Source organism: Notolepis coatsorum (genome assembly GCF_963971535.1).
Source record: "Notolepis coatsorum genome assembly, chromosome: 1".
Lineage (NCBI taxonomy): Eukaryota > Metazoa > Chordata > Actinopteri > Aulopiformes > Paralepididae > Notolepis > Notolepis coatsorum.
Genome location: NC_140165.1, coordinates 81539772 through 81556538, shown reverse-complemented (window position 1 = coordinate 81556538; position 16767 = coordinate 81539772). Strand labels below are relative to the sequence as shown.

General features: G+C 42.8%; 1 protein-coding gene across 1 annotated transcript in view; it reads right to left on the bottom strand.

Annotated features, from left to right (window-relative positions):
- Positions 1-951: 951 nt before the first annotated feature.
- LOC311234197 (calcium uniporter regulatory subunit MCUb, mitochondrial-like) overlaps positions 952-16767 on the bottom strand; it is a 55799-nt gene continuing 39983 nt past the window's right edge. Inside the window, exons 5-9 of the mRNA XM_084321320.1 lie at positions 15656-15810; positions 13174-13280; positions 10761-10857; positions 1319-1435; positions 952-1139 (exon numbers count right to left, since the gene is read on the bottom strand). Coding sequence (XP_084177446.1) covers positions 1062-1139; positions 1319-1435; positions 10761-10857; positions 13174-13280; positions 15656-15810 — 554 coding nt within the window. The 3' untranslated portion in view covers positions 952-1061. The remainder of the gene's footprint in view (positions 1140-1318; positions 1436-10760; positions 10858-13173; positions 13281-15655; positions 15811-16767) is intronic.

Sequence of the window (16767 nt, the reverse complement as noted above, 5' to 3'; positions counted from 1 at the left end):
TGCAACTTCCCCAATCACTTGACTCGCTTGTGTGTGTGCACAGGGGTTGGCAACAATTTGAGTGGTTATTTGTTCTACCAAATTAAAGTATCGTTTGGGATTTTGGTTTTGTGAGGAGAGTGGCCCGGTAAAACAAGGAGCCGAAACCGTGTTCTGAACAGCCTTGTGGGCGGAGCTCCCGTTTGATGACATCACGGCAGAATGTTTGACCTCTCTACCATAGAAGGTATGAAGGGAACAGAGGCCTTTTACCTAACTAAAGTCCATTTGTTCGCCATGTTGGAAGAAACAACGGTTGCTATGTGTTAGGGGTGTAACGGTACACAAAAACCACAGTACAGTACGTACCTCGGTTTTGAAGTCACGGTTCGGTACGGGTTTTTGGTACAGTGGGGGAAAGTTTGGCTTTCCATGTTCCACTCAGGGGTGATGTAGTGTGCAGTAACTAATTGTACTTGTAGGGCTGTCAACGAATATTCTAAATTGAAATTAATAAATTGTAATTTTTTTTTAAAAGAATAATAATTATATTAGATTGTGAAAAAACAGCCCCTGTGGGCGGTCGTTAGTGGTTAACATACCGTTGTATTCGTTCGGTACACTACACAGCCGTTCGGTTCGGTACGGATACGCGTACCTTTACACCCCTACTATGTGTTGATATATGTGAAATATATCAACAAATATTTTATAATTTGGTGTCTTATTACTGGATCTTATAAAAAAAAGTCACAGTGGAACAGAAATATTATGCTTTTCCAGTGTTTTTCCTGCTTTACCACAACACAGAAATGAGGCGTTTCTTTTCTAAAGTGGTTACAGAGAGAGAACTACACAAACATTCGGTGAACAGCCTATATTTATCGCTGATCATATAGAGTGAAAAACATTCTAAATCTAATAAAAAAAAAAATAAAAAATGTATGCAGTAACTTGGAGAGACATCCAAACTCAACAAACACCTTTATTATCTAACACAGATGAGCAGAAATAGGAGACAAGTGTCTGTAAGTGTGTGTGTATCTGTCTGTTTGTTTGTGCATGCGTGTCTCTTTGTGTGTTTAGCTCCTGGGCTGTATGTGGTCTACTGGGAGTTGTAGCTGGATCGGATTCCTCAACCTCTTCAGATCATCCTCCACCTACAGACAGAGAGAGACAGACAGAGAGAGAGGGAGAGACAGAGAGAGACAGACAGACAGAGAGAGAGGGAGAGACAGAGAAAGACAGACAGAGAGACAGACACACACAGAGAGGCAGACTGTAACTGTGTGTGTGCGTGCGTGTGTGTGTGTGTGTGTGTGTGTGTGTGTTCTCTCACCGTCGCCAGCTGGTCTTTCAGCTGGTTGTATTCATTGATGTTGAATCTCTCCATCTTAGCTTTCTTATGGAAGTAATGAAGGAACTGGCGATCCTTAGCATCTGGGTAGAACAAGTCCTACACATAGACACAGAAACACACACACACACAGCATTAAATATAACATACAAACTTTGACTTAACAGCACAATAATTACATAAGAAAGCAGTGGAAAAAGGTGAGAAAGAAGGAGTATACTGTGGAGTATGGTGGAAAGTGAACCTAAGCAAAACAGAATTGCTCCACCTGCCGGCCAAATCCTCCCCCCTAACCGACCTTTCAATCACAGTCGAGAATGCAGCTGTGACTGCGTCCCCGACCGCCAAGAACCTTGGTGTTGTCCTCGACGACCAGTTGAACTTCTCTGCTCACATCGCAGCGACGACCAGAACCTGCCGATTCCTCCTGAGCAACGTCAGAAGGATACGCCCCTTCCTGACAAAAGAAGCCACCCAACTCCTCGTCCAATCAACAGTTATCTCCCGCCTCGACTACTGCAATGCACTGCTCGCTGGCCTCCCGGCCACTGCCACTAAGCCTCTTCAACTCATTCAGAACGCAGCGGCCCGCCTGATCTCAAACCTACCGAAGTCGGCCCATGTCACCCCACTTCTTAGGGACCTGCATTGGCTCCCCATTGCTGCACGAATCCGCTTCAAGGCCCTCGACCTAGCATACCGTGCGGCAAAGGGAACCGCTCCCGCCTACCTCCGGTCAATGGTCTCTAACTACACACCCTCAAGACCCCTACGCTCTGCATCTTCTGGCCGCCTCAGACCTACTCCTATCCAAGCTCCGGGAGGGTCATCAAAGAGAAGTCGCCTATTCTCAGTCCTTGCCCCACAATGGTGGAATGAACTACCCACCCCAGTTAGGACAGCCGAATCACGTCCAATCTTTCGCCGTCGACTAAAGACGCACTTCTTCAACCATTATCTGAATTAAAAAAAAAAAAAAAAAAAAAAAAAAAATATCTAGGCCTAAGAATAAGATAATAATAATCAAAATATACAGTAAAAATATACAGAAGTCTACAGTAATATTGAACAGTGTTGTTTTAAAAGTAAAAGTCCAGGAATATGGTAACTGTCACCCTGTGCTCAGTGATGCAGTGAGGCACATTGATGCATTGTAAAGTCTGATGGCTGTCGGAATGAAGGACTTCCTGTGCCGTTCAGTGCTACATTTAGGGAGTGTTAGTCTAGCACTGAACATGCTCCTCCTGTCAGCCAAGTCTGTGTATAGTGGGTGGGAGGGGTTTTCCCTGATGGCCTGGAGCAGGGGTGGCCAACCCGCGGCTCGCGAGCCGCATGCGGCTCTTTGCCCGTCAATGTGCGGCTCTTCCATCCATAAAAAAAAAATAAAAAAATTTTTTTTTTGTATGGCACTCATTCCATAAGGACGTAGAATAAACATTTACAATTTTTTTTTAAATGGTCCATTTGCATGTTCTTGGTATCTGAATCTAGGGACATATATGGATCAGTGTCAGAAATAGTGTGTCTGTTACTAGGCTTGAGTAAATTGTAATGAACCAAAGGAGAATATCAATTCTATTTAAAAAAAAATTATCTTTGACTATAAATAACACCATGCTAAAATTGACCAGACCTGAAAAATCTAAGCAAATGAATAAAGGGAAGATGATTAAACAGAAGGTTTTGTAGATACAGTACTGAATTCTGCCATCTTTTTTATAATGTAAATTTCTCCACCATTTTTCATCATATTGCAACACCGTTTTTTGCAAGACGTTCACAGAAAGGTAGAGAAACTAACTGCGTTCTGTTTTATGGCAATAACGTTCAGGTTTGTGGGAGATAATCCCAAAAAATAAGAGAAATTAAAAAGTAAATACAGAAGGCAGATGATTGACAGGGGCTGGTGTGAGCTGGGTAGGGTAGTTTTTCGAAATTTGAAAGCCCTGAGTCTCTTCCTTCAAAAGACTACACTCACTTTTGGCTGTGCCACTTCCTCCTGTCAATATGCGCCGGTTTCCGACTCAATGCCCTGAGATTTCTATAATCTTATATTTCACTAATAACAGTTAAAATAATTGGTAAACAAACATAATGCTGAAAATATACACTTTTACTGTATATCTCGGGCTTAAGAGGTTAACCCTGTGAGGCCCAAATTAAAAAGAAATTAGCAACTTCAGAGGCCAGAGGGTGGGACATATAAACACATTTACTATCAAATAGCATTGTGAGGCTGAACAACAGGACCAATTGACTATACATGTGCTTAAAGGGGAACTATCTTATAAATGGCTTTTTTCAGTGTTTACCATTGTTTCTTAGCTATGTGGACTTATATTAATAGGATATATGTCTCTAATTCTCATATTGGCGAATTCTTCCAATTCTCCTCTCACAATATTCACCCTCACTGAACTGAGTCATCTGAAAATGTGCATATCTGTGATGTCAGAGATTTCTCAGCTGCATAATAATGTGGCAGTTGATGTGGCAGTTGGCACCAGGCCACACAGTGGTTGGAGCCCAGCCTCAAAACGGCTTAAGATCTTGAGGTAGAAAAATGCGGTTTTTAGTACTTGATTAGAAATACAAAACAATGCATTTTTTTTTTTAAAACCTAGGTGTTCCATAGACTCACAGGAATTGTGTAAAAGTGCCCAAATAGTGAAAGAAATAGTAAAATAGTTCCCCTTTAACATTTTTTAAATAAACATTATTTTTTTAAATGGCTAAAAGTGATTTTGTAATTTTGCAACCGTGGGTCTCACAGGGTACTTTTAACCCTGTGAGGCCCAAATAAAAAAGACATTAGCAACTTCAGAGGCCAGAGGGTGAGACCTATAAACACATGAAGGGTGCCGTGACTGAAAAAAAAGGTTGAGAAACGCTGGTATATGGTGTGGCTCTTTGTGATACCACAGTCATTTTTTTGTGGCTCTTAGTCTCTGACTGGTTGGCCACCCCTGGCCTGGAGCTTAGCAAGGCTCCTCTCCACCACCATTGCTAGAGAGTCCAGCTCCACCCCAACCACGTTACTGGCCTTCCTGACCAGCCACAGAACCTAAAACAATGGGTAGATGGGGACCCGTAGATGTCCGTGAGGGAGAGAAATGTAGAGGAGGTAGGTTTTTAGGCAGGTATGAGTCATGCCACCCAAAGGGAGCTAATGATTGGGAGATGCAGGTAGATTTGGGAGGGAAACTTTTAAGGCTGAGACCACTTATCGATTTATCGATAACTGCGTGAAATCAATAAGTGGCGTTTAAAAAACTTTTTTCTTAAAAAAATACCAAAAACACTTATTTAACGTTTGTGTGTCAGTGTCGTGGGCCAACTACAGCATCCCAAAAAATATATACCGGTATATATTTTTTCTTTTCTTTTTTAAGAAAAACGTTTTTTAAACAATTTTTTATAAAATATGTTACACAATCAAAATAATCATTTAAAAAAAATTGATATTTATGGATAATTTTGTCCCGATTTATCGATTGTTCCAAATGGCATATAGTCTCAGCCTTAGAAACTTTATGGTCCGTTAGCCAGTGGTTAGTTTATTGTATAGAATTGACCATGCCTTGGGAGGATCTTGTGGAGGAGACTTATAAAAGGAAAAAGCTTAGATATGCAGATTAGGCAGCAGAAACTGAACAGCGAGAATGGAAAGCAAGGGTTCGCCCGCTAGAAGTAGGAATTTGTGAATCGATTAGACTCAAATTGATCGATTCGTATCCTCTTCCTCCACCTGTTTTTACATAAACCAGGAATGTATCCTGTTTTTAACCATCCTAACTATTTACATAAACCAGTAACATATCCTCTGTTTTTAACCATCCTAACTATTTACATAAACCAGGAATGTATCCTCTGTATTTAATCATCATAACTATTTACATAAACCAGTAACATATCCTCTGTATTTAACCATCCTAACTATTTACATAAACCAGTAACATATCCTCTGTATTTAACCATCCTAACTATTTACATAAACCAGTAGGGCTGCACGATTAATAAAAAAAAATGGCAATCTCGATTCATAGACCTATGCGATCTCATTTCTAAATGACAATTTTTTACATTTTTCGTTTACTTTACATTTTATTATTATTATTTTTTTTACTTTTTACTTTTTTAAATGATGACGGAAAATAAGAATCGTGTGAAATAATCGTGATCTCAATTCTTAGAGGGAAAAATCGTGATTCACATTTTAGCAAGAATCGTGCAGCCCTAAAACCAGGAATGTAATCCTCCGTATTTAACCATCCTAACTATTTACATAAACCAGGAACATATCCTCTACATTTAACCATCATAACTATTTAGGAGCAGTGGACAGCACCCCCACTCCATCACCCAGGGACCAATTCCAGTTTTAATACCAGTACCTTGGTCAAGGACAATGGACCTCATTCTCGAATGCAGTTACAAAAAAGTCCACTTACAAAGTTCCCAGGACGATTCTGGCATTACTGAATGGTTCATTCTTAGCTAAGAACAGGGTTTAAGAATGCGGAAAAGTCGTAGATAGGCCAGATTAAAGCGGCATGGTGGTGTAGTGGTAAACACTGTCTCCTGTGCTCGCAAGGGTCCCCCCCCCCCCCCCCCGATAAGAGAAACCCAATGGAAAAACATGCACAACAGATTGCTGATGCCGTCGCGTCCCTGACGAAGACGAACAGGAGCACTTGGATTGGTCCCAGGGCGCGGTACCTCGCTGACACCCTGTCTGCTCCCGGCTGCCCTTGGGGGGAAGGACGACGGGATGGGTCAAGCGCAGAGCTCAATCGCATCGGCGACCCTAAAAACAGTGCATGCGTGTGTTCCTGTGTGTGTGTGCCGCCCATTGCTGCATGTCGTTGCATGCCGAATAAAGTTTTCTGAATTATGTCCTGCATTATTGGTGTGCACCCGTGTTCTTCATGGCTTAATTTGTGAGAAATCATTGGTGATTGCACTCACATCGATTCTACAGACATCCTCGGATTTAAATCATTATAATAATAATAATAAATACGAGATTGACATTTATAGTCATGATTCAACAAGGCATTGTGATGTCCTAAAATAAATAAAAGCACTACACAAACACTGCAAATGGCAGTGGATAAATAAATGAATAAATAAATGGACTAAATTCAACCGTGTGGATAGAGCTAGAATAGAATGGACACATCTACATTCTGCTCTCAGCACATCCCATTCCTTTCATGTAGGCTATATACCGTCTTGTTCTCTATTATTATATATTTTTTTTTAATATTTTATCTTACTGGTATGATATTGCATGTGACAAATAAAACCTTGAACTTGCACGTGGACTTGAACATCAATCATGTAAATTGAACCTTGCCATCCAATAATCAGTGATCAATCGCGCTATTCAAAAGGGCCAAGTCTGCACCCTAGGCCTACACACACAATATGGCATATCTACTGCTGCTGGAAGATATCGCTGATCGTGCACTGAGGAGGGAGTGGACCTATTCGCAAAAAGCGATGAGTACCTAGTGGGATGGCTCAGGCTACCAAGACCTGTCCTAATGGAGCTGTGCAATACCCTGGAGCCGTCACTGAGGACGCTCAAACCATAGATATATATAAAGACTAGATGGTGCAAGGCGGAGTCTCCCGCGTAGTTTGCCGGTGGCCATCTTGCTACAGTTTTGGTTTGGTTTATTACAAACGTTATTAACGTGGCTATGATTCTTGATTGGAAGAATTTTTTTTATTATCATATGAAAGTCCATTATAAGTATGCAGTATGATAACTACATCTCTGATGTTTTTAACAAACCAAACGGTTGAACATTTTGCAAGCTATGGTTATTTCAATAGTACATGCACTATAGACATTCATGTTATGAGTGGGCATGCTACGCTGTAGCAAGATGGCCACCATGTGGCAACGTCTGTTTTTTTCTTTGAGTCACCTTTTATTTTACAAAAAGTGATGTTTGGTGAAAGTTAGATTTGCACTTTATTAATCCCAATAGGGAAATTCATGTTTGTTGATCAAGAGGCACCTTTTTATTTGTTTTAAGTGAAGTTTGGTGAAAAAGCAAGTTATTGCACTATTAATCCCAATAGGGACATTCATCTTTGTTTGATCAATAGTAATAATAATAATAATAATAATAATAATAATAATAATAATAATAATAATAATAATACATTCGATTTATAATGCACTCTATATCTGGAAACCAAGTCTCAGAGTGCTACAGACTAAAAACAGACTTTAAAAACATTAGGCAATTAAAGAAACAAGACAAAGCATAAAAAAGGGATAAAACACAAGACATGTATAAAAAGGTTAAAACTAAGGGAAGGCTTTCGTGAAGAGGTATGTTTTAAGTTCTCTTTTAAAGGGAGCAGTGGTCTGTGGTGCTCTGAGGTAGTCAGGGAGGGCATTCCACAGGCAAGGAGCAGCCGAGCAGAAGGCCCGGTCGACCATGAGGAGCTTGGTCCTGGGGGGATGGAGGCGGTTTGTGTTGGCGGAGCGAAGGTTACAGGTGGAGGGTTCAGGGGTGAGGAGATCTTTGAGGTAGGGGGGAGCGTTTCGGTGGATGCATTGATGGGTCAGAAGGGATATTTTGTATTCAGTCCGGGTGGTGATGGGGAGCCAGTGAAGTGAGTGGAGGATGGGTGTGATGTGGTCGTACTTACGCACTCTCATCAGGATCCTAGCAGCGCTGTTCTGGATGTATTGGAGCCTCTGGAGACTCTTGCTAGGAATCCCGATGAGAAGTGCGTTACACCGTTACAGTAATCCAGCCTGGAGGAGACAACGGCGTGGACCAGTTTTTCAGCATCTGGGAGGGTGAGTGTGGAACGGATTTTTGAAATGTTCCTGAGGTGGAAAAAGGAGGTTTTGCAAATGTGTTTGATGTGGGTCTCGAAATGTAGGTGGGGGTAAATTTTTACACCAAGGTTGGTGACGGTGGATGAGAGGGGAAGGTCATGGCCTGAGAAGGAGATGCTGGTGATGGGGGAAGATTGGATCTGGTGGGTGGTACCAATGAGGATGGCTTCTGTTTTTGAGCTGTTTAACTGTAGGATTTCATGCACGACTTTATCTCCTCCAGGCAGGAAGTGAGGGTGGATGATGTGGATGATGATGGCAGTGTATAGTTGTGTGTCATCAGCGTAGCAATGGAAAGAGATTCCATGCTGGCTGATGACAGAGCCAAGGGGGAGCATGTAGAGGGTGAATAGGGTGGGGCCGAGGACTGATCCTTGTGGGACACCACAGGTGACATGATGGGTGTCAGACCTTGCCTCTCCCAAGGAGACATACTCCGTTCTCCCGGTGAGGTAAGATCTGAACCAATCAAGGACAGAGTCTGAAAGTCTGATGGTGGATTGAAGCCGGTGGAGGAGGATGTCATGATCGACGGTGTCGAAAGCTGCTGTGAGGTCAAGGAGGATGAGGAGGGAAGGAGAGCCAGCATCAGCCGTCATCAGTAGGTCGTTGGTGACCCTGACCAGGGCAGTTTCGGTGGTGTGGCCAGAGCGGAAACCTGACTGGAACTTCTCGAGAAGTTGGTTCGAGTTTAGGTGGTCCTGAAGCTGAGCGGCAACTACCTTCTCCAGCACCTTGGACAGGAATGGGAGGTTGGATATGGGTCTGTAGTTGGCCAAGATTTCCGGGTCTAGGGAGGGTTTTTTAATTAGTGGTTTTATGACTGCAGTTTTAAGGGCAGAGGGGACATGGCCAGCCTGGAGAGAGAGGTTTATGACCTTGGTGATGAGAGGGCTCATAGCGACAATATTGTATTTCACCAGGGCTGAGGGAAAGGGGTCCAGGATACAAGTGGAAGGCTTAATTTTCCTGACGATTTCCTCAACCTCTCGCTGTGTGATGATTGAAAAGCAGCAGAGAGGTTGAGTAGTCGCCGGCTGTGGGTCAACTGTTTGGACTGGAGGGGCAGAGGGGCTAGAGAGGAGGGAGCGGATGGTGTCAACTTTGGTCCTGAAGAAGGTGGCAAAGCTGCTACACTGTTCCTCAGAGGAGTCGGAGTGAAGTGATATTTGGGGTTTGAGGAGGTGGTTGATGGTGGAGAATAGTTGCTTGGAGTTTCCAGGACTGTCATTTATGATGGAGGAGTAGTACTGGGACCGTGCCAGTCTGAGGGATTTAGAATAGGCCTTCTGGTGTTCACGGTAGGCCAATTTGTGTACAGTGAGTCCTGAGACCTTGAGTCACGGCTCAAGGACACGCCCAGCAGTCTTCATACTCCGCAGCTCGCTGGTGTACCAGGGGGCTGAGCGTGCGAAGGTGACTGTTTTGGATTTGACAGGGGCATGGAGATCCAGAAGACTGTTCAGGGATTTATTGTAGAAGTCCACTGACTCAGTTGCTGATGAGAAGTTGACAGAGGAGAGAAGCTGGGGGTCATGGTGTCCGGGTTGATGTTTTTGAGGTTCCTGAAACGGATTTGGCGCTTGGGCTTGTTGAGTGGAGACTGGAATGACAGCTCCATTGAGATGGTCTTGTGGTCAGATACACCCAGATCGTGGACTAGCAGGTCATAACTAAGAGTAACCTTTTATACATATATATATATGTATATATATTTACTTTTTTTTTGTGAAGTGAAGATTGGTGGCAGTTAGGTTTGCACTTCAATCCCAATAGGGAAATTCATCTTGGTTTGATCATTTTTGTGTCGGATAAAAACAAAGCTTATTTGAATGATTTCCTTGGCGTTTCTACTTTTCAAAAGAGAAAAAATCTATTAAAATCGTAAATCGGATGTGGTGTGAAAAAATCTGAGATTAAATTGTTAGACCATATCGCCCAGCCCTACCTCCAGCGAGTTGTCAAGAGATCCCAGTCAAGAGAAGATCCCGCTGCTGGTCTGCTCAACACCATCAGTGCAATTGACTGCACGCACGTGCGCATCAAGGCACTCTCCCCTGATGCCATATCTCAACAGAAAGCAATACCACTCCATCAACGTTTAAATCATCTGCAACACCCAGAACCACCTGCTCAATGTGGTCTCCCGCTTCCCAGGAGGTCCACATGACTCCTACATCTTACAGAACATGCTCTGTGTGTGAATGACTGCATCATTCTAGCTTGTAAGATTCTGCATAGAAAATTCTAACTTCAGTAGTCCAGCTTCCTGGCATTGTGTGTTTATTTAAATCCTTTTATGTAATTACCTGAAGTCAAGTCCACTGACTCTGTTTAATACTTAAAAAGGTTTTACTACGCAGTGAGCTGGTGTATGCATAATGATTACATCACTATGTACTGAATGAGATCAAATAAAACATGTGATGAAGAATCATTTGATCATTGAATTGGAGTTCTGATCATCAGAATTCAATGGAATCATGAGATTTCCACCCCTACGGCATGCACCTTATATATGCATTGCACACATGCACGTGCGCACACACCCACCTGTTTAGTCAGGATGTAGTAGGCAAAGAAGCCCATACTGGTGCTGTAGGTGAGGAAATATGTGACGGGCTCCATCACATCCCAGGCAAACACATACCTACAACACACACACAACACACACACACACACACACACACACACACACACACACACACACACACACACACACACACACACACACACACACACACACACACACACACACACACACACACACACACACACACACACACACACACACACACACACACACACACACACACACACACACAGAGAGTAGACAATAATTAGACATACATACTGTACATAAATAAACAACCATAATACAACATATAATTGGTGCTGAACCATAAGATTTATTTGACACACCAGACAGATTAATTGAAAAAGCACATCCTACCCTTCATCTGTACCTTCACTGATATACTTAATTATCATATTAAAAAACCTTAACCTCTGGAGGTTGAGGAAAACTCCAACATTTTGGGAAATTAGCTTATTTAACATCTTCCCTGGAGTTAGACAAGAAGATACATACCCTTTTTGTCTCTGTGCATGCATTAGGCTTAGGGAACAGTCGCTCCGTTAGCGTAGCTTAGCTTCATCACTGGAAGTTGGTCAGACTTGTACCCTGACGTTCCCTACAGTGCCCTACAGTCACGAAATACACTCCAAATACAACTCCAAAACGTTCCTGTAAGCATGTTGTGACCTGTGTATTTACCACGTGGAGAAATAAAAAATTATTGAATTCGACAATTACGTTTTCTAAGCAAATATACTCTGAACAATTTTTTGCCTAACCACTCCTCTCTGGGCGCAGTCAGTGATTTCAACGTGACGCCGTGTTTGTTTACATTCTCATTCATTCAAAGGATCCGAACCGATTGAAGTTTATGGATACCATGACTTAAAATCCTCTTACCTTGACGATTAAAAGCCTCCCCAATTTAGAAAACAGTATTCCAATGGCTGGTCTTGATAGGCTGCTAGCTAACGGAGCTAACCAACAAACACAGAACCGGGCGGACACTAAAGCAGATAACTAGGCTAACTTCCAGCCAGGGGGTTCCAAAATAAAAGAGCGACGTCTATAGCAGCGGAAATACGTTTATCTAACGTTAACACGAACCTAAACTAACGTTACAACTAACCTAAAGTTAGTTTAGGTTCGTGTTAATGTTAGATAATGTACAAAATAAACGTATTTCCGCTGCTATAGACGTCGCTCTTTTATTTTGAAACCCCCCCCGACCGGAAGCTATACCCTCGTTATCTGCTTTAGTGTCCGCCCGGTTCTGTGTTTGTTGGTTAGCTCCGTTAGCTAGCAGCCTATCAAGACCAGCCATTGGAATACTGTTTTCTAAATTGGGGAGGCTTTTAATCATCAAGGTAAGAGGATTTTAAGTCATGGTATCCATAAACTTCAATCGGTTCGGATCCTTTGAATTAATGAGAATGTAAACAAACACGGCGTCATGTTGAAATCACTGACTGCGCCCAGAAAGGAGTGGTTAGGCAAAAAATTGTTCAGAGTATATTTGCTTAGAAAACGTAATTGTCTAATTCAGTTATTTTTTATTTCTCCACGTGGTAAATACACAGGTCACAACATGTTTACAGGAACATTTTGGAGTTGTATTTGGAGTGTATTTCGTGACTGTAGGGCACTGTAGGGAACGTCAGGGTACAAGTCTGACCAACTTCCAGTGATGAAGCTAAGCTACGCTAACGGAGCGGCTGTTCCCTAAGCCTAATGCATGCACAGAGACAAAAAAGGTATGTATCTTCTTGTCTAACTCCAGGGAAGATGTTAAATAAGCTAATTTCCCAAAATGTTGGAGTTTTCCTTTAAGCCCTTTTTTTCTGAAAATTCGCCTAAAAGTACATACCCAAGTAAATGGAAGATTGCTCCACTTCTACAAGGTCCATTAGCATGTTCTTGTATATCTAGGGACATCTATGGACCTCAGGGAATGTATTCCCAGTGTCCGAAATATTGTGTCTGTTACTATGCTTGAGTAAATTGTAATGAACCAAAGGAGAATATCAATTCATATTAAGGGGTTAATAACATGTTTGTTTATCCAGTTTTGCTGTTTTTTAATCTGGTACATGACTCATTTGATCGCCGCTCGCGGATCAAATTGACCAACCAGCTGAAAGACCCAACTAGTCTTAATCTAAACTAGTCTTAACTTAACTAGTCTTAACTATGCTTAACTAGTTTTGACTTAACTAATCTTAGTCTTAACTAGTCTCACCTTAATCAATCATAACTAGTCTTAACTTAACTAGCAGAGTATTGTTCTCTGCTACCGGGGGGCTTTGTCTGAATGTGGAGGGAAATCAGTGATTGTCTCAATACCAAGACCGTTTTGTGTGTGTGTGTGAGAGCGAGAGAATGATATACCAGGTGAGGTAAGCCAGGAAGCCTCCTTGCAGTGACAGGTAGGCAACCCCCGCCCACGCTACTTTGATTGACTTAGACTCTGCCTCCAATGACATCTGGGCTTTTACCTAAAACAAACAAACAAACAAACACACACACATTTGAAATGTTTATTTATGTCCACATGAACAGAAGTACAAAGAAGCCTCATACAAAGGACATAAACACTGCCAGTGCAGTCAGAAAGTATGAAAGGACAGCCAGTTACAAAGTGCATGGACGGCATGCAACGCTGTTACATACAGTATGGCTGAACTACTTGTCAGACACATCGGACACGAATCATGGGTAAAGGAAACAACGCCTCCTCCAAATTGAGCGGCTTCCTATAATAGCCGATACTGAGCAGTACCTTGCTAACTGCTTGGCCTTCCTTTTGGGGAGACCGGCTATTTGTAGGCCCCTCACAAGCAACTTGTGCACATGCCCTAGGCTGCCAAAGATAAAAACTAGAAGTTTACATCTGTAGCCTAGCTGTGAGATGGTCTGCTGTAGCTGTTGGTATTTCAACACTTTGTTTAGAAAGGCTTCTTCTAAGCTGTAATCAAAAGTACAGCCAACCTCAAGAATGGACACCTCCCTAAGGTGTTCATTTACAACAAAGACATCAGGGGTGTTAGCTGTAATATTAGAGAACACAGAATCATCATTGCACAGGTTAAACATGCTTGGCTTCGCAGTAGAATGCTTAAACAGCGTGATGGAGGACATAAAAATAGAAAAGATATCTTTCACTATCAAATCTACTATTCTGTCATGCCTACTTATGTAGAGGCCCCTGTATACATGGCAACCATTTAAGATGTGGGACATGGTTTCAGCTATTTGGTCATTGCCATGATGAATACAGTGAGGAGGAGCATGATTGCCTGGAAACCAGATGGAGAGATTCAGTTTAGATGGTAAGACCTGTAATCTTTCAAAGTAAAGATAACAATGCACTCATCTATGCCAATGGCAAACATTTTGAACACAGAGTGAGAGACAGAATGGTCCGCAGTAGTCTTCCCCTGCAGTCTCAACTCAGTCGATTGTTCCCGCTGTCTTTGCTGTTGTGCCCACAGGAGGCGACCTCGGGCATTAGTCAGTGGAAGTTGGTGATCCATTCCACACACAGACATAGATGCTCTGACACAGATACTGCGGTCAGATATAATATTCTCTGAGACAGCCACTGCCTCAGAGTTAGACCCCACCCACTCCAGGGTAACATCAGCCCAGCAACACATGTCATTAAGGTCCGGCCAGTCTGACCACACACCGAAGCCAGGAGAGCGACTGTCCAGCTTTCCATTCGGCTTTCTCTTGAAGCCTAGGAAGTTAGGGTCCGAACCACGCGCCAGGGGGACCTTACGTCTTTTTAGGTCCAAGAAAAGAGAAGAACGAGCGAGCATTCTCACATACTGGTCGTCACTGTTCAGCATATTCAACAGATGGGAGAGCCGTGTAGCAATATATGCCCATTAAAAATTTGGAACACCCAGACCACCCTCACGTTTACTGTGAAATATAATGTTGCGTGCTGTGTGTGTGTTGAGGCCAGTCCATTGTCTCACTAGGTGTATGGTTTTATCAGTCAAATCATGTAGTGATTTTCGTGGAATATGTACATTGGAGAACAGATGTTGTACTTTGGCCAATGCCATTACTCTGATTGCCTCAAGTTTCATGATGAGTGGAAGTGGTGATGCATGAATGAAATCAAGTCTGCTGGTGTATTCAGAGATGATTTCATCAACCTGTTCTTGCCACTAACCTGCCACATTAAACTTGTGACCCAGGTATGTGTATGTCTGATGATGACGTGAATAGACTGTAATGGGTTTATTGCCAATTGTGAATGCAGGTATTGTGTCTGTGTTTGAGTGATACCAACGGTTTCCCCCACTCCACCTTTCATAAAACACTGCACATTTTGAATCCGTAACCTCTAATCCAGACCACTCCAAAAAGGAGTCGGTTCTGGAGAGCATGGTGTTTATTTCAGCCGCATGATATGAGGCAACCTGTACATCGTCTGCATACCCCTGTGCAGGGTTAGGGGAAATTACATTAGCGGGGGCACACATACAGAGCCACTTCTACACCCACACACACACACACACACACACACACACACACACACACACACACACACACACACACACACACACACACACACACACACACACACACACACACACACACACACACACACACACACACACACACACACACACACACACACACACACACACACACACACACACACACACACACACACACACACACACACACACACACACACACACGTCAAATAATGATTTATGTCAGCAGACATACAGCAGCTATTTGTGCGATAGTAGTTATGTGTGTGTGTGTGTGTGTGTGTGTGTGTGTGTGTGTGTGTGTGTGTGTGTGTGTGTGTGTGTGTGTGTGTGTGTGTGTGTGTGTGTGTGTGTACCTCCTCCATGGGGGCTAGCTGCTGTTTGAGCAGGTCTAGCTGGTGTAACAGTTGTGTGTGTGTGGTCAGCTGGTGTTCCGGCAGGTTCAGAGCCGAGTGCAGCATGTGGACCACAGTCTTCACATCATCGAGGCACGTCACATGTTCATGAGACTCTGACGAGGACGAGAGACAAAGGGAGAGAGAGAGAGACAGACAGACAGGCAGATAATAGAAAGAGAGAGACACACACACACACACACACATACAGATAGGAGAGAAGAGAAAGAGAGACACACACACACAGATAATAGAAAGAGACACACACACACACACATACAGATAGGAGAGAAGAGAAAGAGAGAGACACACACACACATATGAGAAAGAGAGAGACAGACAGATAGATAAGAGAGAGGAGAGAAATAGAGAGGCAGACATAGAGAGGAGAGAGAAATAGAGAGGCAGACAAATAAGAGAAAGAGTGTGAGAGGGAGACACACACAGACAGATAAGAGAGAATAAAGAGAAAGAGACGGACAGAGAAGAGAGACAGACAGATAAGAGAAGAGAGACCGACAGACAGGGAAGAGAGAAGAGAGAGACATACATGAGAAGAGAGAGAGAAAGACACAAGCAGACAGACCAGAGAGAAGAGAGAGAGAGAAAGAGAGAGACAGACAGACAGACAAAGAGAAGAAAGAGAGAGAAAGAGAGAGACAGACAAGACAGAGAAGAGAGAGAGAGAGAAGAGAGAGAGACACACACACACACACACACACAGACAGGTGGACTGTTATGTAGGGACAGTATGAACGAAATTATATGAATTAATTCTTCATTGATATATTAATGACCCAGTGGAGAGAGATGAAAGAGAGACAGAGAATAGGGCTGCTCGATTACAGTATGGCAGTCCGCTGTGTTACTTCCACATTTAATCCTAACAAATAGTTATTTGAACGATGCATTTATTTGGGATATTTTGTCAGGCACCTATTGTTATGAAGTCAGTGTAGCTGGTCGTAATAGGGAACTGTGATGTCACCTTCAACACGACACACACTCGCATAGAAGCTAGCTATGAAACCAGTGCCTTATTAGTGCCCAGTCACATTAGCACATAAGCTAAC